At 42.1% G+C, this 24,828-nt stretch overlaps 1 protein-coding gene across 8 annotated transcripts in view; it reads left to right on the top strand.

Moving 5' to 3' along the window:
- The window catches only part of KIAA1217 (KIAA1217 ortholog), a 979,280-nt gene extending 955,218 nt beyond the window's left edge, over positions 1-24,062 (top strand). For 7 of the 8 annotated variants that reach the window (XM_075315555.1, XM_075315558.1, XM_075315559.1 and 4 more), the window contains 11 exons: positions 945-1,120; positions 7,333-7,460; positions 8,051-8,198; positions 11,016-11,496; positions 14,000-14,171; positions 15,155-15,285; positions 15,451-15,576; positions 16,351-16,470; positions 19,268-20,851; positions 21,205-21,330; positions 21,937-24,062. In XM_075315555.1, the coding sequence (XP_075171670.1) occupies positions 945-1,120; positions 7,333-7,460; positions 8,051-8,198; positions 11,016-11,496; positions 14,000-14,171; positions 15,155-15,285; positions 15,451-15,576; positions 16,351-16,470; positions 19,268-20,851; positions 21,205-21,330; positions 21,937-22,428 (3,684 nt within the window). In that variant the 3' untranslated portion in view covers positions 22,429-24,062. The remainder of the gene's footprint in view (positions 1-944; positions 1,121-7,332; positions 7,461-8,050; positions 8,199-11,015; positions 11,497-13,999; positions 14,172-15,154; positions 15,286-15,450; positions 15,577-16,350; positions 16,471-19,267; positions 20,852-21,204; positions 21,331-21,936) is intronic. The other variant, XM_075315563.1, reaches the window with a different exon arrangement.
- Positions 24,063-24,828: the final 766 nt, after the last annotated feature.

The following is a 24,828-nucleotide window of genomic DNA, read 5'->3' as shown; positions in this document are numbered from 1 at the left end:
CGAGTAGTGTGCACTATTTTTCAGTTTTTATGCCCGCTTCTCACCATTCCTTAAAATTCCCCATTGACTCTGCACACTGCTAAGATCTGCACAGTCTCTGCCATGAGTGGAGAGCTACCAGTAGCTTTGCCACAAAGTATCCCTTTCTTAAAAGGGAATCTATCACCAGTTTTTTGCCACCTAATCTGAGAGCAGCATAATGTAGAGACAGAGACCCCGATTCCAGCAATATGTCACTTACTGCAGTTTTGATAAAACCACTGTTTTATCAGCAAGAGATTATCACTAGAGAACTAGTAAATCTGTTGCCATGTAATCCTCCATAGTCATGAGCTCTGTATAATCCCACCTCCACAACTGATTGGCAGCGTACACAGACAGCAGCCAATCAGTGATGTGGGTGGGGTTATACAGAGCACAACATTCACACAACTGGTAGCTCAAAACAAGGATTGTAACAAAACTGCAGCAAGCAGCCCAGTAACTGACATCATTGGAATCAGAGTCTCTGTCTCTACATTATGATGCTCTACGATGGGGTAGTAAAAACCTGGTGACAGATTCCCTTTAATACCAACAATTGTGCCTTTCCCACAATTTCATGCATTTCTGGACTAAACAAAATTAAATTAAGAAGGAAAAAAAATCACCCGTAGGATTGGCAATCAACTTGGCCCCAGAGCCTAGAGGGGCCCAGAACATCCTTAGACCCCTATGAGAGTTGGGGGACCTGTTGTAAATCATGGGCCCCAATGCAAAAGTTCCAAGTCACATCCCTGCTTGTAAGTACTCCCCATCGTCTATATCTGCTGGGCTTATAGTGCAGTCAGAGACCAATATTCCCTTTCACCGTGTATTTTTATGTAATTACAGTCTCCTTATTGGCTCCATTTCTGACTTGAGATATGGAACTCAAAGGCTAAAAAATGTATCTTTTATTACAGCTACAGAATCAGGAGATGGTAAGAGCCATGATGAAGAAAGCAGAGCAAGATATCAGCAGTAAAATGTCAGAAATGGTCAAAAACTTCGAGGATCCGGTGCAGAGACAGCGCGTCCTGGTGGAGCAAGAGCGGCAGAAATACCTCCAGGACGAGGAGCAGATCATCCTAAAGCTAAGGTACAACACAAAAAAACTGATTCTGATTTTGTCTCTCTTTCATGCTTTCTTTCGTTCTTATTTTCTTTTTCTGTCTTTCTCTCTCTTTCATTCTCTTTCTTTTGTTCTTTCTTTCACTCTTTGGTTCTTTTTTTCTTGTTTCTTCTTTCTCTCTCTTTCGTTTGTTCTTTTACTCTCATTCGTTCTCTCTTTCATCATTCTTTCTTTCTTCTTTTGTTCTTTCTTTATCTTCTTTCTTTCATTCTCTTTTGCTCTTTCATTCGTTTTCTCTCTTTTGCTCTTTCATTCTTTCTTGCTTTTGTTCGTTCTTTCTCTTTTGTTAGTTTTTTCTTTCTTTTTTGTTCTTTTTCTGCTTTGTTCTTTCTCTTTTTCTCTTTCTTTCTTTTTCATTCATCCTTTCTTTCTCTCTCCTTCGTTTGTTCTTTCTTTAAATTTTTCTCTTTCGGTTCTCTTTCTCTTTTTCTCTTTCATTCTCTCTCTTTTTCTCTTTCGTTCTCTTTTTCTCTTTCGTTCTCTTTTTCTCTTTCGTTCTCTTTTTCTATTTCGTTCTCTTTTTCTATTTCGTTCTCTTTTTCTATTTCGTTCTCTTTTTCTATTTCGTTCTTTCTTTAGGGTGCTTTACACGCTGCGACATCGCTAACGATATATCGTCGGGGTCACGTCGTTAGTGACGCACATCCGGCGCCGATACCGACATTGCAGCGTGTGACACCAAGGAGCGACGATCAACGATCGCAAAAACGTCAAAAATCGGTGATTGTTGACACGTCGCTCCTTTCCTTAATATCGCTGCCACAGGTACGATGTTGTTCGTCGTTCCTGCGGCAGCATACATCGCTATGTGTGACACCGCAGGAACGACGAACATCTCCTTACCTGCGTCCACCGGCAATGAGGAAGGAAGGAGGTTGGCGGCATGTTCCGGCCGCTCATCTCCGCCCCTCCTCTGCTATTAGGCGGCCGCTTAGTGACGCCGAACGAACCGCCCCCTTCAAGGAGGGATTGTTCGACGGTCACAGCGACGTCGGTGATAAGGTATGTGCGTGTGACGCTGCCGTAGCAATAATGTTCGCTACGGCAGCGATTACCAAATGTCGCAGAAACGACGGGGGCGGGTGCTATCGCTAGCGATGTCGCAGCGTGTAAAGCGGCCTTTTCTCTTTCGTTCTCTTTTTCTCTCTTGTTCTCTTTTTCTCTTTTGTTATTTCTTTCTCTTTTTCTCTCTTGTTCTCTTTTTCTCTTTCGTTCTTTCTTTCTCTTTTGTTCTTTCTTTCTCTCTTTCGTTCTTTTTATCTCTATTTTATTATATTACACATATTGTCTTAGAGTATATAATATACAGTGTAAATATTATATTCTGTGCTGGCTTCACGTGATAGTATTATACAAGTCCTTACCTTATAGCCTGTAGCTCATTTAGTTCATTTAGAACTACAAGTCCCAGCATCTCATAAAAGAAAGCAAATTATTAATCGAGTTTTGAGACAAGTAGCAGTAAGTACTGTATTTTTGCCCAGTAAGATTTTGGTTTCGGCTGCTGTCGGCCGTGGTCTCCTCTGACTCCCCCTCTCCTCCTATCTACTCCTGCCCTTTTCTTTTCCGCAGCTCCTCCTGCAGAAGGTCATTAGTCACTGAGGACACATAATCTGTCCATATTTACTGCCGGATTTCAGTGCCCTTGGTCTACATCCATAATCTCTTCACAGTCCATGAGACGCTGACATTTTTATAGAAATGTTCCAGTTTAGGGGATCTTTTATTTTATTTTATTCTCAGCCATTCAATTTCCAGTGACAGCATTTTCAGCAGCGATTCATCTCCAGAACATCAGCAGCTGTTCTGCCGATCCCTTCTCTCTACCAGACTGTTCCTGCGACAGCCGGGGCCGGTCCTGGAGAAATCAGTCATCTATCTCGTGTCTGACACTGAATCCACCGGCGTCCTTTCTCATTAATTCATATTGTAACCTATTGCACCTGAATAAGACGCTCGTCATGTCTGCGGACGCCCCTAAATCTATGTAAAACATATCAAGCAAATTTATTATCTGCTTTATGCAACAAAAGTTAAAAAAAGAAATAAATTATTGCATCCTCCACATTTAGGCAGTTTACAACTTTTTCCACATTTGCACTTCCCTTGCCATTCTTCTGTATTGTCAAATCTGGCACAAGTCTACGCCTAAATCACACCAACTAATAAAATTTTGTAAAATGTATTAAATTGGATCTGCCGGCAGATTTCATACTGCAAACTGCGCATTATGAAATACATCTTAGACCTGATGAGGCTGGTGTACTTACTTTAAGAAAATCATGTTAGAATAGTGGTACAATGCATTTTGAATGGATTCCTAAAGTGGTTACTTTAATAAAAGGCTCATAAAACAATTTGTAAAGTAAGTATACCGGCCTCATCAGGTATAAGTACAGTAGCCTCAGCTATTCTAAGAGATCTATGTAAATACGTATGCAGTTTATATTATAGCTGGTGACCAATCTGCTTTAAATGCATTTTATAACCTTCAGCTCCCTTGCTTTCTTTTTCTCACATTCACAGTGCTATCTGATAAATTTATGACTGCCTGAAGCCACCACTAGGGGGAGCTGACTGTAAACTGATGTATACAGCGTCCCTGCAGTGCAGTGCAAATCCAGGTTTAGTGTGAGACCTCTCGGAATGGTTACAGGTGGATAAAATATGTGTGAAGGGAAGCCAAGTTAGGGACTATTAGGCTGATTCCAAAGTTTATGAACCAAAACTTTTTGTTTTCTATTTCCTAAGAAGTGAATTATATCCATAAGAATCTATTAATAAAGACAAAGCTTAATGGAATAGATATCGGTACAGGGGGGGCCATAGATTAGGTTGGGGCCATCCCTTTCCTGAAAGGAGGGGAGATCCTAAAGGCCCTGTGCACACTACAAATTTGGCCAAACGTAATGATTTGATGGGACGGAACGACCATCTTATGTGTGAATTTCAACATCTGATCATTTTTATTTCTCCAGACATCAACAATGATATCTGTAAACAGTTTCCTTCTCTCCCCAACACATATGCACGCTCAGTCGAGCTGAGCATGCATGTATATGAGATGTCAGCTAAATGCTCATTAGACTGATTACTACAGTTACCTTGGTAAACGGAGAACTCCTGCACATGGCTGGAAGTGGGGGGTAGGTGATGCTGCCCCTTTTTTCTACAGGGGATGGAAAAGGGCAAACAAGTGTTAAGTTTTTCATTTTTTTACAAAAATATTGTGTTTTTGAACTACAACTCCCATTATCCGTTGCATCTGAGGTGCCACAAGTTGTAGAGCGCTGTTCTTCCCGTCCGATTTCTCCAGTCATTGGACCTCATGGGTGAATGTAGGATTGTAGGACGCGTCATTAGAATATTCAGAGGGTTTCCAGTAAATTATGTGCATGTCTCTGCTCGGTCCTGATAGTTCCCATCACTAACTTACGCTCCTCCATTTGTATTAGTTCAGACTGCAAGAGAGGAAAATTCTATAAACATATTCATAGACTTTGCCAAAGCTGCAGAGCAGGGAAACCAGAGGCGCTTTATCTGAATGCTTCCCGAAGATTTCCTCCTAGAAATTTTCTGTATTAATGCATATTTCCAAGCATTTATTCAGCTTTTCTTACAGAGACTTGTCCCGGAATTCACTGTATAAAAATACTAAATTGTATTAGCATATAATTATGGCTACTTCATTAAAATGAATGAGTAAGCGGTCATATTGTTAGCTCAGGTGGGCTATCATGTGGACATTCATACCAAACTAAGTAGGAGCAATGGAAAAACAGGAACTGGCAGAACAGGGAGCTGCTTAGGACGTCGGATAAATTGTATTGTATTAGCATATAATTATAGCTGCTTTATTAAAATGAATGAGTAAGAGGTCATATTGTTAGCTCCGGTGGGCTATCATGTGGACATTCATACCAAACTAAGTAGGAGCAATGGAAAAACAGAAACTGGCAGAACAGGATGCTGCCTAGGACCTCGGATAAATTGTATTGTAGCTGCTTTATTAAAATGACTGAGTAAGAGGTCGCATTGTTAGCTCCGTTGGGCTGTCATGTGGACATTCATACCAAACTAAGTAGGAGTAATGGAAAAACAGAAACTGGCAGAACAGGCAGCTGCCTAGGACCTCAGATAAATTGTATTGTATTAGCATATACAGTGCCTACAAGTAGTATTCAACCCCCTGCAGATTTAGCAGGTTTGATAAGATGCAAATAAGTTAGAGCCTGCAAACTTCAAACAAGAGCAGGATTTATTAACAGATGCATAAATCTTACAAACCAACAAGTTATGTTGCTCAGTTAAATTTTAATAAATTTTCAACATAAAAGTGTGGGTCAATTATTATTCAACCCCTAGGTTTAATATTTTGTGGAATAACCCTTGTTTGCAATTCCAGCTAATAATCGTCTTTTATAAGACCTGATCAGGCCGGCACAGGTCTCTGGAGTCATCTTGGCCCACTCCTCCATGCAGATCTTCTCCAAGTTATGTAGGTTCTTTGGGTGTCTCATGTGGACTTTAATCTTGAGCTCCTTCCACAAGTTTTCAATTGGGTTAAGGCCAGGAGACTGACTAGGCCACTGCAACACCTTGATTTTTTCCCTCTTGAACCAGGCCTTGGTTTTCTTGGCTGTGTACTTTGGGTCGTTGTCTTGTTGGAAGATGAAATGACGACCCATCTTAAGATCCTTGATGGAGGAGCGGAGGTTCTTGGCCAAAGTCTCCAGGTAGGCCGTGCTATCCATCTTCCCATGGATGCGGACCAGATGGCCAGGCCCCTTGGCTGAGAAACAGCCCCACAGCATGATGCTGCCACCACCATGCTTGACTGTAGGGATGGTATTCTTGGGGTCGTATGCAGTGCCATCCAGTCTCCAAACGTCACGTGTGTGGTTGGCACCAAAGATCTCGATCTTGGTCTCATCAGACCAGAGAACCTTGAACCAGTCTGTCTCAGAGTCCTCCAAGTGATCATGAGCAAACTGTAGATGAGCCTTGACATGACGCTTTGAAAGTAAAGGTACCTTACGTGCTCATCTGGAACGGAGACCATTGCGGTGGAGTACGTTACTTATGGTATTGACTGAAACCAATGTCCCCACTGCCATGAGATCTTCCGGGAGCTCCTTCCTTGTTGTCCTTGGGTTAGCCTTGACTCTTTGGACAAGCCTGGCCTCGGCACGGGTGGAAACTTTCAAAGGCTGTCCAGGCCGTGGAAGGCTAACAGTAGTTCCATAAGCCTTCCACTTCCGGATGATGCTCCCAACAGTGGAGACAGGTAGGGCCAACTCCTTGGAAAGGGTTTTGTACCCCTTGCCAGCCTTGTGACCCTCCACGATCTTGTCTCTGATGGCCTTGGAATGCTCCTTTGTCTTTCCCATGTTGACCAACTATGACTGCTGTTCACAAGTTTGGGGAGGGTCTTAATTTGTCAGAAAAGGCTGAAAAAAGAGATAATTAATCCAAACATGTGACGCTCATTGTTCTTTGTGCCTGAAATACTTCTTAATACTTTAGGGGAACCAAACAGAATTCTGGTGGTTTGAGGGGTTGAATAATAAATGACCCTCTGAATAAACTTTTCACAATTTAAAAAAAAAAGAAAAAAAGAAATAACATTCTTTTTTGCTGCAGTGCATTTCACACTTCCAGGCTGATCTACAGTCCAAATGTCACAATGCCAAGTTAATTCCGAATGTGTAAACCTGCTAAATCTGCAGGGGGTTGAATACTACTTGTAGGCACTGTAATTATAGCTGTTTTATTAAAATGACTGAGTAAGAGGTCATATTGTTAGCTCCAGGTGCTGTCATGTGAACATTCATACCAAACTAAGTAGAGCAAGGTAAAAACAGGAACTGGCAGAACAGGCAGCTGCCTAGGGCACCAGATAAATTGTGACTAAGCTTTCGGATGAATGGTTGTCCATCAGGGGCCGAGAGCTGGAGGAGCAATAACGTCTCCTACTTGGGCATCAATAAATCTTGAGACCTCCTATGAAGGGATATGGCACATACAATGGAGGGCGGGCAAGGGGCAGAGCGGACTCTGCGGCGCTTTTTTGAAAGAAAACCTATTTCTCTACTCCTGTGCAATCGATTTAACCCGGAGATTGTGTATTTGGTCAAAGTGATTTTTTTTGGAGTTACAATTGATGAGTTTTGTTTCAGCGACTTGGAGAGTTTTGTAGAAGACATAAAGAAGGACTCAAGCGCTACCCGAGGAGTCACTCTGAAGGACGTAGAGGATCGAGCATTTGTCCTGCGTCAGATCGGTGAAGCCGTGTCCAATCTGAAAGGTAGGGACGAAAAAACAACACTCGGGTTTAGGGTCATTCTACACTTGTTTAGTCTCTACATGAATCTTGCATCAGTGTGTATATTATGTAAAGCACCGCGCAAAAGATTTAGGCAGGTGAGGAAAAATGCTGCAGAAAAAAATTTAAAAAAAATGAAAAAATCAATAAAAAAAATAGCAAACAGCACATTTCAGCCAAGTGGTCAGACACTAGTTACATTTTTTGGCAAAAAATTATAAAATGGCACCACCTAGTGGTCTCATTACAACATAACGTGTCACTGTGATTTAGAAAAAGAGTACACCTATCATTCCTGTGGTGCAGAGCGAGTCAGTCCAGGGTGTGTTTTAGAGCAAAAAATTAAAAGGTTCAAAGTGATTTTTCCGCATTTGTTTATTATTGGGGAACTGGCCTTCAGATGATATTTTACATTTTAGATATTATTCAGGAAAGTTTTGTAAAATGTTTGGGCAAAGTGAAGGCAATTTGCAATATTCAGTCATAATAATGACATCTTCAACATGAATGCAACAATTAAGGGCAATATTCGTTATGTGGACCCCCTTCCAGCATGTTCTTTGTATTCCTAGGGGAATTTCCATACCTACAGAATAAGATGAGGGCCGTGTTACGGGTGGAGGTGGAAGCCGTTAGGTTTCTGAAGGAAGAGCCGCATAAACTGGACAGCTTACTGAAGAGGATCCGAAACATGACTGATGCCCTCTCTGCCTTAAGAAGGTGAGGTGCATTTTTTTTATATTAAAAACTTCAAGAGAACCTATCAGGTTGTTTTACTGCTAAAACAAGTGGTGCGGGTGTATAGATGCAAGAACAACAATAAAAATGATACCTGTCTTGTAATAATCCGATGTGTCATCACTGAGAAATGAAGCTTTGAAACCACAAAGTAGCCTTGAAGTGCATTGGGGTGTGTCCATAGACTCTGGGTGCATCGCCACGCCCCACTGCACTTCCAGGCTACTTTGTGGTTTCAAAGCTTGATTTCTCAATGATGGCTCATCGGATTGCTACAAGACAGGTATCATTTTACTTGTATATGACCTGTGTGTGAATTATAAACTCGTCCCGATAGAGCCAGTTTAAAAAAAATAAATCCTGACACATGAGAAAGTGTACTAGGCAATGTGCACACATTGCAGATTTGATGCAGAAATGTTCTGCATCAAATCTACACCTTCTGGCAGAAACCCGCAACAAAAAAGCATGCATTTTTGGTACGATTTTGGTGTGTTTTTGTGCCATGTGTTTTTCTTAATGAAGGCAATGGGTGGAAGGGCTGAAAAACGCAGGCAAAAACGCACCAACAATTGAAGTGCTGCAGATTTTTTTTTCTGCACCAAATCTGCAAGTAAAAAAATAAGCAATGTGCGCACAGCACTTCAGAAATGTCAAGGACTTTACTGGCATGAAGATAGACATGCGGATTTGTGCCATAATCTGCACCAAATCTGCATCAAGTCTTAGGGGTACTTTGCACGTTGCGACATCGCTAGCATCGGCTAGGGATGCCGAGCGCGATAGTCCCCGCCCCCGTCGCACATGCGATATCTTGTGATAGCTGCCGTAGCGAACATTATCGCTACGGCAGCGTCACACGCACATACTTGCTCTGCGACATCGCTCTGGCCAGCGACCCGCCTCCTTCCTAAGGGGGCGGGTCATGCGGCGTCACAGCGACGTCACACGTCAGGCGGCCAATAGAAGCGGAGGGGCGGAGATGAGCGGAACGGAAACATCCCGCCCACCTCCTTCCTTCCGCTTAGCCGGTGGACGCAGGTAGGAGATGTTCCTCGCTCCTGCGGCTCATACACAGCGATGTGTGCTGCCGCAGGAATGAGGAACAACATCGTATCTCCTATTGGTGCGACATTATGAAAATGACCGACACTACACAGATCACCGATTTTCGACGCTTTTGCAATCGTTTATCGGCGCATCTAGGTTTTACACATTGCGACATCGTTACCAGCGCCGGATGTGCGTTACTTTCGATTTGACCCCGACGATATCGCAGTAGCGATGTCGCAGCGTGCAAAGTACCCCTTAAAGAGAATCAACCACCAGGGTTTTGTGATATGAACTAAAGGCAGTGCCATAGTGGCACTAAGATGCGGAGTCCAGTCATACCTGTTCTGGAAGGATCAGATGCTTGGTTGGTGAAATATCTTCAATAAAAGTTGCAGAAAAGTCATGCACTTTGATTGACAGGTGCAACGGGGCGGGCCTTTGTGAGTCGGATCCTTTGTGGTCTGGTGTCCTCCTGGCTTGCCTCTTTTCTTTATTTGAAGATTGCTCTGTGCCGTCATTGCTGTTGTTAGCGGCACAGTGTCCGCAGTGTCTTCAATAATGGCACCAGAGATCGTGATACGCACATACACGGACTCCGGCGCCATTTTAATGAAGACAGAATTACTGTGGCAATGCGCACGCACGCTCAACAACACCAATGGCAGCACGGCACGGTATTCAATTAAAGAAAAGGGAGCAAGCCAGGAGGACGCTGGAGGAGGAATAAATGCTGAGGACCCGACCCACAAAGACCTGCCTATGTTGCACACAGCAATCAAAGTGCAGTGCATTTCTGCAACTTTGATTAAAGATATTTCATCAACCAAGCATCGGATCTTTCTATAACAGGTATGCCTGCAATCAGCATCCTAGTGCCTTTATAGCACTGCCTTTACTTCAAATCGGAAAATGCTGGTGGTTTGTTCTCTTTAAGCCAGTAGTGGAAATCTAGTGGAATTTGAACCCAACCAGGACACTTTAAAGGGGTAACAGCAATATTCTAGGACATGCAATTATGTAGAGTTGTGCTTTCTTATTGAAAATGGATCAGCTGTGTGAATGACGGTATTACGAAGTTGTAAGATCTTATTTAAAGAGCATTTTGTATTAACTAGATCTCATAGCCAGTGACACTGCTGCACTGCTATCTATGAAAGCATGTGCCAAGGTAAAAATGAAGGTGCAACTTCAGTATACGACAAAAACATGGAGAGTTTCGTCTGAAGTAAACTTTGTGGCCAGTGGCGCAGATGCACTGCTATCTATGAAATGTGCATGTGCTAATGTGAAAGTAGTAAGAAGTGATACTTGGTAACACACTTATTTTTCAGGAAAATAAGTTATATAGAATTGTACTTGCATATTAAAAAAGTATCAGCTGTTTATGAAATTCATTTTTACAAAATTTGTAAGGACTCAGAGTTTCATCTCCACTGGATCTCATGGCCAGTGGCACTGGTGCACTGCTATCTATGAAATGTGCATATGCTGATGAGAAAGTAGTAGGAAGTGATACTTGGTAACACACCTATTAAAGGATCGGCTGTGTATGAAGTTCATTATTACAAAATTTGTATGGTCTCAGTTTCGTTTCCGCTAGATCTCATGTCCAGTGGCGCTGCTGCACTGCTCTCTATGAAAGTATGTGTTGATGATGAAGTGGTGGAAAGTGGTCGTAGAACTTAAATATGTGACAAAAACTAACAAACGTTCATGTTCTCAGTGTTTGCTTTATTTTATCACTAGAAATGTTTCTGATGGATCATCCAAGACTGTTGACTACAATCAAAATAACCAATACACGATCAGCGAGAAAGTCACCGAAACGGAAATGATACACAACAAAGAAGAGAAGAATCAAGTCTACCTTCAGTCGGCACAGATGGAACCAGGACACACAGTAGAAGCCCAGAGCACCTCTGTGAAGTCAGAGGTGGTACCGTTGTCCGCTGGAGTTAAAGTTCACCATGTGCAGAGCTCGCCCGTCCTCATGCACCAGTCCCAACACTCCTCAGCTCTGGTGAACCATGCCTTTACTTCCAATTCCCAGAGCAATCATTTAGTAGATTCATCAGCAAATCACCAGTCATCAAGCGCGGCAGCTCCAGCTACACCGGAGCATACGCCAACTGCACAACCTACTCAACTGAACGGATCCTCCGGCCAAAGCTTATTTATTGACGAAATTCAACATGTGAGCTACAGGAATCGAGCAGTGTCTATAGAGGTACGGTAATTATTCCTCAGGGATAATAGTGTCAAGACTTCATTGTATAATTTAGTATAAATAACTAATGGAGCAATTGAGCTTATGGGTATACTAAAATCCCTGGGGTCTACGGCAGTGAAGGGGCTGATTTCAGTATCTCTGGTAGCATTCTTTAAAAAATAAATGGCTAAAATCTGCATCCATGGTGGTAAAGGGCAATATTTTTCTGCGTTATTACCAGAACCTCTGGTTGTGTAGAGTAGGTGCATGCTGCATATCTGGCATCCAGAGTGTTACTGACCCCTCCAGGCTTTAGCGTTATACCTGCACTTTTTGGGATTTATCAAAGACTTGCATGGAGAAAGCCACCTATGTGAAGCGACCTCACACCAAGTGATGAGCCATGTTCATAGGATAAATAGATGGGACACCTATGGCATGTCGTTAAAAGAACCTTTAATATGATTAGGTAATAAAACATATAAACATGTGCCCGTGTATAAAAATACTGTCAGTTTGCAGTATAATTTAGGTGACCCATGGACCAACCAGTATACTCCTGGGTATCACCTACTTATATACCCAGCGGGAAATACTAGGTGTAACGGCAGGGACAGGTACCAAACAGTGGTTCTATCTAGGATAGACTCAAATTAGGGATGTCATCAATCTCACAATATTTAAATAAGGAGCAATCTCGCCCAATTCAGCCATCAATGTCCATCCTGCCAGCGTACTGTCCACTCCGGTCAGAAGAAAATGGGTCAGGAGCGGGGCCTTGCTTCACAATAATGCACTGGCCCTCAACCAAAAACCTCCCACCCTTACAAGGGCAGTCCACAGCTGACCCTAAACTGTGACCGCCCCCATCCAGTCCTGGTGCCTCCCAACGCGTTTCGCCGCCTCTGGTTCTGACCATTCAGTCAGTCATTTATTATACCTAGCTGGGATCAGTTAGGGATGCTTGAAGACCTTATTTTGAGAATTGAGCGGTGCACGCATCTCCCCTGACGAGCCAGAGGCGGTGAAACGCATTGGGAGGCACCAGGACTGGATGGGGCAGTCACAGTTTAGGGTCAGCTGTGGACTGCCCTTGTAAGGGCGGGAGCTTTTTCGTTGGGGGCCAGTGCATTATTGTGAAGCAAGGCCCCGCTCCTGACCCATTTTCTTCTGACCGGAGTGGACGGTACGCTGGCAGGATGGACGTTGATGGCTGAATTAGGTGAAATCGTTCCTTTGTGAGAATTATTGTGAGATTGATGATATCCGTAATTTGAGTCTATCCTACATAGAACCACTGTTTGGTACCTGTCCCTGCCGTTACCTACTTTTATACCCAGCGGGGAATACAACGTAGGTGATACCCAGGAGTATACTGGTTGGTCTATGGGTCACCTAAATTATACTGCAAACTGATGGTATTTTTATACACGGGCACATGTTTGTTTTATGTGTTTTATTATCTAATCATATTAAAGGTTAAGTTTAAACCATCTCATTGCTAATTTCACCTAATATTGTGAGGTACTTTCGTTACGTAGCTGATTTTCACCTTGGATGCTTTTTTTGACCTATGGCATGTCCATATCCCAGATATGACAACGGCAGTAGGTAGATATTGACATATTGCCTTAATCATTCCATAATGCCCCAAGAACACTAAATTAGAGGGCACAGTAGTGCCCAATAAATGGTCTTTTGTAAGTACCAACCAATGCATAGTAAAGTCCTTTTGAGGCTGATTTCACAACATCTGGCCCAACTGCTTCATAGACTGAAGACACCAGGGGGGAATCCGGACATCAAGGTCCATACTCTGCCCATGAATGACTTTGCATGTCTTTTCCCCCCATCCCTTAAAGTGGTTGTCCACTACTTTTACATTGATGGTCCACCCTTAGGATAGGCGCTGCTCCGCCTTCCGATAGTGGCCGGGTACTGCACATCCGCCACCTATTGAAAAGAATGGAAGGTGGATGGGCAGTACCCAGCCGTGGCCGCTATTATAAGACGGAGCAGCGCTGGAACTATTTCCGGCTGTCTGCTGCCACCGGGACCGAGAACAGCTGACCGGTGGGGGTGCGGGGTGTCGGACCCCAGCCAATAAGACATTGATGACTTATCCTAAGGATAGACCATCAATGTAAAAGTAGTGGACAACCCCTTTAATATATGTTTTACTTTTTGTTACTCAGAAAAATACATTTCTAGGGTGAGATTTCACCAAATTCTTTTTTTATAAATATATAACATCTTATATATATATTGTCCTAGGAACCTTCTCCATAAATCACATACATAATTGTATCTGAATACCTGATCCCCAAAAATTAGATTTTCGTCTTGACCCTTCATGTGGTCATTTTGCCCCTGCACATAGTGATGTTTTGTCTGGTTGCAGGGACTGGGCCGTATCGTTTACTGCTCCTCACTATTTGCCTTACAGATTTTTTTGGTTTCTTAAAAGGCGTCTTGCATTTTTATTCTATTTCAGTCATTAATCATCTGTCTCTATTTCTAGGAAGCGGAGAGGAAATTTGAAGAAAAAAGACAGAACCTGGACCATTACAATGGGAAAGAATTTGAGAAGATGCTGGAAGAAGCACAAGCCAATATAATGAAGTCAATCCCCAGCCTAGAAATGCCATCCCAGACTTCAAAACTGGAGAGCGTAGAAAAGCTAGAGGTCAATGGTATGATCCACCAACCATGAAGAACAATGTCCTTACTATCATTAGGATCTTATGTGCTTAATGTGGGACTTTCCCTATTTTAAGGATAGAAATGGACGTATGGATGTATAAGAGAATTATAATGCTCACGGCCGGTGTAGGCGCAACGAACGGGATTAGTGCAGCCACTGGACAACAGGGGGGGCCAGGCTTACCCTTTAGTGGGAGGGGCTTAACTAAGCACCTACCACAAGGCAGCAGCCAGGTACCACTACCAGGGCAGTAACCGGGACTGTGGCACCTGACCCCCAGGACAGGAAACCTAATCAGATATAGGCAAAGGTGCAGGCAGGTAGAGTCAGGATGGCTGGAGCAGACAGGCAGTCGGGTACGGACAGATATGGTGGGCATCGCAGGGACAGATAGGTATGGGAAGGCAGGTACAGGTGATGGACACAGGGATAACGGGACAGGAGAACAGGAACCTGACAACTAGCTAGCAGACTGGAAACTTTTTGACTAACTAAAGGCGTTGTGAAGGCCATGACAATGGGAGTGTGCCTCAAATATATAGTGCTTCTCAGCCATAGGCTGAGAGGCATTTCCTGGAAAAAGGAGAGCCAATGCGCGTGTACCAGGCGTGTTCCTGGAAGACCTAGGCTGCATGACCATGCCCCAAGAGGGGAAGGAGACAGCAGCACACGTGGACGGCCAGTAGTTGTGGGGAAGGATGCGACCCGGCTGGGGCGGTAAGTCGGCGTCCCTGCAGGTATCTCATTGAGTGCCTGTTTGTTTTTGGGTCATTTTTGTTCTAGAGTCAAAAATATAAATTTTTTGAAGCTGGGAAAAGGTACAAGAGGTTTTTCTTCTCTGTGTACCTTTGCACCTGCAGAGTCAGTGGACATCTAACCAGTGACCAAGTTAGACCACACATTAATGGTCAAGTAGAAGTATGAAGATCAGAATTAATTGTGGTTGTGGCTTATACTTGTTTTCTCTTCTAGAAGGAGGTCAAGAAAGTGAGCAAGACAATGATAAGTTAACCAAGTCTCCTCCTCCACCCCCTCCTCGTCGCACGTACCTCCTTGGAAGTGGTTTGAGCAGTTCATGGTCATCCGATTGGAAAGACAGCAAGGTGAACAGAGTCTGTGGTGTAACATTGTCGGCCACATACAAATCCATTACTAGTACTTTACACGTCTGTGACTAGAAAATATTCTTCATGTGATGTAGTTCGGCATCCCAACAGCATTACACCAGGTTCTAAGCAACTTACTATGTTCTTTGTAAATCAATATAGGACTTAGAAGACATCCCTCCTCCATCACCACCCCCAAAAGCCCCCAAGCCTGACAATCCCATCAAGACTTCTCAAGTGAAAGATGAAGAGGAAGAGGAAGGAGAGAGAATCATGGCAGAACTTCAGGTAACCATCTCCTTAGTTTTCATGTAGGTCAGTAGCTTCTGTCGTTTAGCTCCAACCAAATAGGGGAAGCAGGAAAACCATACAGTAGATTACTTCTGTAATGGCCACCTGGTCACTAGGTCAAAAGTGTCCAGTTTTTCTTCTTATTTTATTTTGTTGTTCCCTTGAGTATTGTTTTTTTGATGGAATAAAATAAACTCCAACTTGGTGACAAGTCATCTGTGGTGGCCAGTATTCAACATCATCTCCATGGCCCTACGCTTCCCTACCCACCTCTAATAGGACGCTCACATGTAGCCGCCTCTTCCTACTGCAGAGCTTAATCTTAGGTTGCATTCGGACGACTGTATAAATCAGACTGAGATCGGACTGCAATGCTCGGACTGTCTGCTCCTCTCCCAACCTGAGCGTGACGGCTGTATAGAAATATATCAAGTAGTCACGCTCGGGTCAGGAGAGCCAAACCAGTCCAAGCATTGAAGTCTGATCTCGTACTGATTAAAATGGTCAACCTTCTAGAAAGTGTCACCCTCTGCGACTTCAGACTCTGAGGAAACAAAAGAGAGGAGGCAGATGTTTTCTTCTCCATGGTTGGGTGGAGCATTCAGTCTACAGGAGCACTGATGCCATTACATATGCCCCGACACCACTGGTTTGGACTATATGCATCGTTGTATATGTTGAATTTCCTGGATCTCTTTTGATTTAGGAGACTATAGAAAATCTGTTTCTGGGTCAGATATAAGATTGTGTGTCACATTCTACATCCCGTAGGCTTTCCAGAAGTGCTCTATAGTGGAAATCAATTCAAAGGTGCAATTTGAGCCCCCTAAATCGGAGGTTCACGAGAGAGATTACAGAACTGGGGGTTTAGCCCTACCCAAGGAAAAGAAGGTAATTTCATGTGTAAGGCCGATCCATAACCTTCTAGGCCTTAATAACTAACCCAAAGTTACTAAAACCCATGACAATATCCCAGCTGCTACAGGTCTCTTACGTATCTAACTGACTTACAAGACTTCTTATCCCTAGTGGATGCCTCTTACCACACTTTTCACCTTGCATGTGGATCTAGCTTGTTATTAGTTTGTAAAAGTCTATTTATTGACATCTAGGAATCTGAATCTTATCACACAGAATTCTTTGGATAGAGCTTGCTGTGATGATGTGCATTCTGGGAAATGTAGTTAAAGGGTTTGAAACCCATTTTAAGAAATTTGCTTAGATAATTCGGAGTTAATAGAAGAGAAGGGTCCCCTGTTTAAGATCCTCAATCTTTATCAAGATTGGAGAGCCACTATAAATAGGGTCTCTCCCTGGAGGACCCGTCCTGTCCTGCCTTACACAAACGGCCCATTGATTTGAATGGAATTGTGTAATTCTTAGTTTAGCCTGTGGAGGCAGTGCAGAGAAATGGATTGCTTATGGTTAGGTTTACACACAGATTAAAATTGGTCCTAACCAAGGGGGTGCATAAGGATACGTTTATTGCCAAAAGACCATTCTAACAAAAAAGATTGTTAAAAGCAGAGAATATATAGTAAAAAAAAAAAAATCTCCCAGAATGCAATGTTGCAAAGAGCACTGCATTAAAGGAGCTCAGCAGCTAAAGTCCCCTTTACCCGGGTGATATGCACCATAGTGGAACATTGGAACAGAATCATTGGCTTGTAATTTCTGCCAAAAAATGTGCATTCTCAGCAGTTTATTTGCCCCTGTAAATAAGAGATGCAGCAGTCAAATATATGCTATATAACCATAGCATTAACCATCATTTGCCCCCAAACCACCTATGCAAAAGCACCAATTGGTGCAATTGGTGTAATTGATTAGCACATTTATGGGCTATATTCTGCCCCTGAAAGCCCTTACACTGTGCATGTGTGAATATTCTTTGCCATGTGTTTGTTGAACGTTAACCTGGGGCACTTTATTAATAAATACTAAAAAATATTTTTTAAAAAATATTACCAATAATGAGAATGTTTTTATTATTACCTCCACATTTTACGCCAATTGTACGGCTGTCATTTATTGCGTAAAATGCTTTATTATTTTTACGCGAAATCTCTCTATAATAACCAACAGTCAGGTCTAGAAATATTTGGACAGTAAATGAATCTTCGTGATTTCAGCTCTGCAGGCCACTATTTTTTATTTAAACTGAAACAGCTGAGATGCAATTGAAGTGCAGACTTTCAGGTTTAATTAAAGAGGAGGAACAAAAATATTCTGTGAAACAGGAAATGTAATCCATTTTTCTATGCAAATTGCCTCTTCGAGGAAGAGGACGTGAAATCTGGTGCCACCTATTTCTAGCAGCAATCAAAAAAGTCAATATCAATCCTCTCATATAGCCTCATCAGAACCTCAGAACACCATGTGTGTAAATTGGGATTCTAGTTTGGCTTTATCTCAAGTAATATGGAATGGCTCCTGAACACTAGAAGTCCCAGAGAGGGGTCATTTAACTTTACATTTAATTTCTACCTTTGGAGCCCATTCGACCCGAATGACCTGAAGGATTTTAGCTAACATCCTATAATCACCGTCTTTTGTTCTGTAATTAAGGCCATTACTGTCGCACCAAAGGAGGTTGTTGTTTTCCATTGAGTGTAGCCATTTAGTTTCTAGTTAGTTCTATTCAGTTTAGACTAAGGGTCATTTGACCCTCTTTCGGGACTTCAGGGGGGAGCTCGAAATTTCTGGGACGTCTAGTGTTAAAGGGTCTATATTGACTTTTAGGATTTACACCATATGGAATTGCTCGTTGAAGACTCTATATTGACTTTTAGGCTTTCCACCTCCAATAGTTAAAGTCTTCTTCCTCTTTGAAAAGGCAATTTGCATATTTAATTTCCCAGAGGTGCATTGCATGGCTCATAAGCCTCCTCACCAAGGCATGAAACGTTACCCCTGGGATCCCAACCATTTTTCTACAAAGCCTCATTTCAGGTGCTTAAAAGTAATGAACATTTTATTTATGGTGACGTAAATTTGTCCATTTTTAATACTTTATAGAGAATCCTTTGCAAACGATAACTGCCTGAAGTCTGGAAGCCATTGACGTCACCATCATTGGGTTTCCTCCTTTGTGAGGCCTTTACTGGAGCTCACTTTAGTTTTAGCTTCTCTGTGGGCCTTTCTGCTTTAAGTTTTGTCTTAAGCATGTGACATGCAGCTCAATAAGGTTGAGTTCTGTTGCTTGACTTGGCCATTGCAGAATATTTCACTTATTTGACTTTTCTTCCATTGATAGCTCTTTTGACCTAATATCTTGTGGGTTCACAGAAACAGCTTGCAAGGCCACAACTGGAATAAGTTCAAGACCTTTTACCTGCTTTATTAATAATGCAGCCCATTAAAGAGCATTTAAAATTGTCCAATTACTTTTGTTCCCTTGAAGAAGAGTCAGCTACATATTAGAGAGCTATAATTCCTAAACCCTTATACCAATTAGGATGTCAATACCTTCAAATTAAAGCTGAGAGTCTGCACTTTAAGCCCATATTGATTATAATATATAACTGTATATTGAATAGGTTTTAGTAACTTGCTAAAATGCCAAAACGTGTGTGACTTTCCAAATATTTATGGACCAAACTGTACCTAACCTTGACTAAATATTCACGTTTGTTGAGAAAGAAATTTCTAATTAACAAGTTGATTTCCCTCTAATATTTCCTCATAGGTGTCATGCATTATTTCAAAAGAAAGTGTAAGTCCTGAAAGCCCAAAACTGGGTGAAAGTAAAGAGGACAAGTGGAAAATTCAATCGATAATAAGTACTGCACCTGATTCTGCTAAGTTTAGGCAGGTGGAGAAGGTTGTAGCGAATGAACAGTCAACCTACAGTCTGTTCATAGGCAGGGATGAGCCGAGCTCTACAGATAGAGAAGAACCTGAAAAGGAAATTAAAAATGAAGAACCGATAAACCTGGGCGTATATAAATTTCACAACAAGGAAAACCTGAAGAATTTGAATTCTACAATCCAAGAGGTGTTTACTGAAGGAACAGATCACAAAATCTCAGAGTCAAAGTCCACAAATGTGAAAGTTTCTAGTATAGAAAGCCAGGAAAGTCCAGTAGGTAGTTCTCCAACCCACGAACAGGGAATGCCCTACTTAGATTTAGGCCAAACAGTTGTATTAAGACAGAAGAATACTCGAAGAACTACAAGCCAACAGTCTGAGGACCTTGAGTCTCCGACTATCTCACCAACTGAGCCAAGGTCTCCGGCAGATAACATTGCTTTTATTATTACAAATACTCAGGTGCAGGTCCTGTCAACAGGTGAAGTACAAGATATTGTAAACCAGAAAGGTGGAGAGGTACAAACTGTTTCCGTGGACAAAGAAAATGTGAAGATTCCTTCCAGCAATGCTGACCCGCAAGATCCTGTTGAGTGCACAGACAAAAAGCCAGTCATCATCATTTTTGATGAACCAATGGATATAAAATCCGCCTATAAAAGGTTGTCAACAATATTTGAAGAATGTGATGACGACTTGGAAAAAATTATGTCTGCGGCAAAGATTGATGAGGTGGAGGAGGAGGGGGAAGAGGAAGAATATAAACAACCAATTGTCTCTCCACCCAAAGAAGAAAAGGTTGAAGAAACTAAAATGGTCAATAATCTGGAAACTGTTTCATCTCCAAGTAAATACAGATTTAATTATCCATCTCTAGCAGAAATGAAGAAGACTATGTTTCAGGATAATATTGTCTCCCAGGGATTTCCTACCGATGAAGAAAAGTCAGATATTTCCGATGACCAGAGACAAGACGTAAAGAAAAAGTTTAAGTTCAAATTTCCCAAAAAACAGCTGGTGGCCCTCACCCAAGCCATCCGTACAGGGACAAAAACCGGGAAGAAGACTCTACAAGTTGTGGTGTACGAGGATGAAGAGGAGCCCGATGGAACTGTAAAGCAACACAAAGAAGCAAAAAGGTTTGAAATTGAAAGATCAAAGAGCAAAGAAGACGATAGCCAAACAGAAGGCCTCAACTTTGAAGAACCAGATTGTGTGTCAAGAACTGATGAGATAAGGCAAAATACATATAGAACCTTAGACAGCCTTGAGCAAACCATCAAGCAGCTAGAAAGTACGATAAGTGAAATGAACCCAAGACCAGGATCTGATCTCATAGAATCCAGAGACGATAACAAATCATTGACGATAACCTCTGTGGTTGTTAGAGGATCTGTGTTAGCGGATGATACAAAATCAGTTGTAGAGACTCCATCTTCCATACCTACTACAGCTCGTAAGGTACCAGTGTACAAGACTGTCAAAACCTAACAGTGTGAAGATAACAAGTTGGTGCCTAATCCTCTGAGTGGTGTTCTTCTGGTGGCTGGCTTTTTCTGTAGGTTTCTAACAAGCTGCTGGCTTAATGAGTTTGATAACTTGGTGATGGGCAGATGAAGAACAAAACAGAACTGCTTGATTGACATGACTTATGTTTTTCCTATGATTTGTATAACCTCTGATGTTTCTTCTGCATGACTATAGAGATTGATATGATGTTGGTCAAGCATGGAATGTGAACGCTGGATGAAATGAGTTCTCTCGTTTGATTTGTTATTTTTCTGTCTCTTTCTTTCCGTTGGCTGTTCCTATAGGGATCAAACGGAGCTTCACAAACCAGCAGAATGCCAATACCAATGTCTTCTAAAACTAGACAAGGAAGCATGGAAAAAAATAGCAAACAGCCAAAGCTACAGGAGCCGCAGCGTCAATTCAGACAGGTAGTTTTACCTTAGAAACGCAATTTTGGAAGGACAAAACAAAAATTATAATAAAAATAAAAAACTTCAAGCCAAGTTACTGAATGAGTGTAACCAAAACAAGGATGGCGTATGCTTTCACTCTTGTTTTCGTTAAATATCTGGATCTAGTGGCATGAGAAATCCTGTAGTATTATCTCACTCTTGCCATATCTTTGCATGCCTGCAATAAAACACTCACTGCTTTGATCCACTTCGAGATATTCAGCTGAGATGAGCCAAACCTCAGCTTCTGGTGGTAACACGCGACAGCCCAAATCCGGAGCACTCGTGTGTGCCGTGGTGTCTATGTTGTCCGGTACTAACATGTATGTGCCACCGCATTCCATTAACCGCTTGCCACCATTCTTTTCACACCGCATGTAGCAGAGCACTGCTCTATCGCTCGCCCAGGGAGGGGCGTCACATACTCCATGTCCCAAGTTCTTAAAATCTTTCTGTGCTTTATGGTTTCTGCCAGGTCCAGTGAGAACATCAACTGTTTCTATTTTTTTTTCCCTGCGCCCCTGTTGGTGTATTAATGTTAATCCGTTTTGACAAACTGTCTCCCGCCATCTTTATTTGCAGGCTAACGGAGGTACTAAGAAAGCTGGTGGGGATATTAAGGCTGCTTCCCCTACTTTATCTGCTTCTAAGATTCCAGCTCTTTCTTCTAACACTGGAAAAAGCAGCTCTGTTTCTGCTCAGTGTAACGATACCTCTAACCCCCATAATCCCCCTGTGAAGTCTCACGTCCCAGTAACCAATTCTAACTCTCAGCCCGCTCGTACCGTTAATGCCTCCTCCCTTATCCGTCCTGTTCATAATGGCACGTCAAAGCTGCAGAGCCCAACCTATGCAGGTAAAGGTCACCATCTCTCATTTTCACTGCAGAATGCAAATGGCAGACCATCTCCTCCTCCTTCCTCTTCTGCTACCTCCCCCTCTACTTCTGTCTCTCCAACCTCACTGACTCACGGTATGAAGAGCATCCGTACCATCCACACACCTAGCTTCACCAGCTACAAGTCACAGAACGGAAGTGCCACCAAGGTCGCAACGCCAAAGGACTCCTCCTAACTTGTGCAGACTCATCCAGTCTAGGCGTCGTCCGTGCAGCATCACCCACAGCGCCCTCTGCTGGCATGTTGTCGTCATCTATGTACATAACACACCGGTATATCCTTGTCCAGATAGTTGCTGTTGTAATTATAAGCCTCTATTCTTGGTCCCTGTTTCTATGTAAATTAGTGTGCGTGTGTGTGACTGTATATATTACTATTCTGTATGTCTGCATGTGTGTGTAAATCTTTCGGAAGGCATTATGTGAGGATGCAGATTATTTTGTATAGACTATTTTTCATTATTGGACTTGCAGGAGAAGAATTTGAGCGTGGAAGTTTTCGCTTTTATTTTGCAATCATGCTGGCTTTGACTACAGATTTCTATTTTTGTCAATTATACATCACGATTGCTTTTATTTTTTTTCTTTTGCCAAAATATTTTCATATGAGACATAGAATATGTTTATAGTATTATAGTATGGTGGGAGGGATGGGGATCAACCAAGAGAAATATTCTTAAAGGGATTCTTTCATCAAAAATGAGTCGTCTTAAAAAAGAATCTAAAATCAGGGAATAGAAAATATTTTCTTACTAGAATATTTAGGAAATATTCAACTTGCAATGTAAATATTTGTAGAAATGTCACATTCTGACAATTACACAGAGATAGGCGGCACTATTCGCTCTTCGAGAAGTTCCTTCTACTCCATCTACTGACTGACATATCGATCCCTCATTATCTATAGATAAAAAAGTGGAGAGGTGCATATTATACAATTTTATTGCCAAAATCTGATGATAGACATCCCAGGTGCTGTTAGATTATGATGAAGACAAATCATATCAATAGTTGAAAGGAACACATACAATACACTTTAAAAAGAAGTTATACTGCAGCTCAGATTAATGAAAGTTAAATTATATTTAATTCTTTGTGGCTTTCTGCTTTTAGAAAGTCATATCTATACATGTAGCTACTTAGTAGTGTCTATCAAAACTCTGTTTTAATGTGTACAAAATAATTTGCCACGAAGCGAAACAGTAACAATGCTGCAAAATATACAGCAAAGAATATTTTAATGATAAAGTTAGAGAAAGGTATAATATTATAATATAACTTTATTTGGAGGCCTTTTTTAAAAAACAAAACAAAAGAACTGTAGTGAGTATTTTTGATGATCGACCCCCTTTAAGTGGCACCACTGCCCCTGTGGTTATACTTAAAAACATGAAACGTGTAGACTCTTGCTCTGAAGATTGACATATTTATCGGTTTAGATTTCCCAGATTGCTACTGCCGACCATTTTATTTTTTATTATTGTCCTGTGATGTATATTGCAGGTGTGTATATAGACATACTTTTTACTTTGACATAAAGATGTGCTTATGACTTGTAGAGTTAGGCAATGCGTGCCTGTGCGGAGGCCGTGAAACCTCAACTTCCTTCATCCCAGCCAAGCAGATGATGGTGGTTGCGATCCAAGGTCACACATTGGCTAACTCTCATTGTTTATGCATGCATTCAAACAATGGCAACTTGGAAAGAAAGAGTTTGCACATATTTTGTAAATTTCTGAATTTGTATAACTACTGTAACAAATATCTGTAAAAAGCAGATCACTTTTCTGAAATAAAATAAAGTGATGCATGCGGTTCTCTATATATTGTGTCCTGTTCAACAGCTGCAGTATTTTCTTCATTTGTTGGTGGCAGAACAACAAATTGAATGTAAGACAAGAATTGGGTAACCATAATGGGAATACAACATTCCCTCACCTCTACTTCACTTCCTCACCTCTACTTCGCTTCTCCATCCCTACTTTGCATTCACAACCCCTACTTTGATTCCTAACCCCTACTTTGCGCGCTCACCCCCTACTCTGCACCCTTACCCCCTACTCTGCATCCACAACCCCTACTTTGCACCCTCACCCCTTACTGTGTGCCATCACCCCTACTCTGCATCCACAACCCCTACTCTGCGCCCTCACCCCCTACTATGCATCCACAACCCATACTTTGCTCCCTCACCCCTACTTAGATTCTCCACCCTTACTTTGCGCCCTCACCCCTACTTTGCGCCCTCACCCTTCTTTGCACCCTCACCCCTACTTTGCGCTCTCACCCCTACTTTGATTCTCCACCCTTAATTTGCGCCCTCACCCCTACTTTGCGCCCTCACCCTTCTTTGCACCCTCACCCCCTCTTTGTGCTCTCACCCCTACTTAGATTCTCCTTTCTTACTTTGCGCCCTCACCCTGAACCTCAATGCTTACTTGCCTTTCTCACCTTTGGATTCCATGGTGATCTAAGCTCCGCCCATTTGACTCACAGGGTATGCGTACCAGTCATGTTCTTGATTACAAAGCTATATGACATCCACCTGCATGAGACCAAAGACTGGATTTACACTA

This window comes from Anomaloglossus baeobatrachus, chromosome 6 (genome assembly GCF_048569485.1).
Source record: "Anomaloglossus baeobatrachus isolate aAnoBae1 chromosome 6, aAnoBae1.hap1, whole genome shotgun sequence".
NCBI classification, from domain to species: domain Eukaryota; kingdom Metazoa; phylum Chordata; class Amphibia; order Anura; family Aromobatidae; genus Anomaloglossus; species Anomaloglossus baeobatrachus.
Note: the sequence above shows the minus strand (reverse complement) of the source record. Positions and strands in the feature narration are given on the sequence as shown.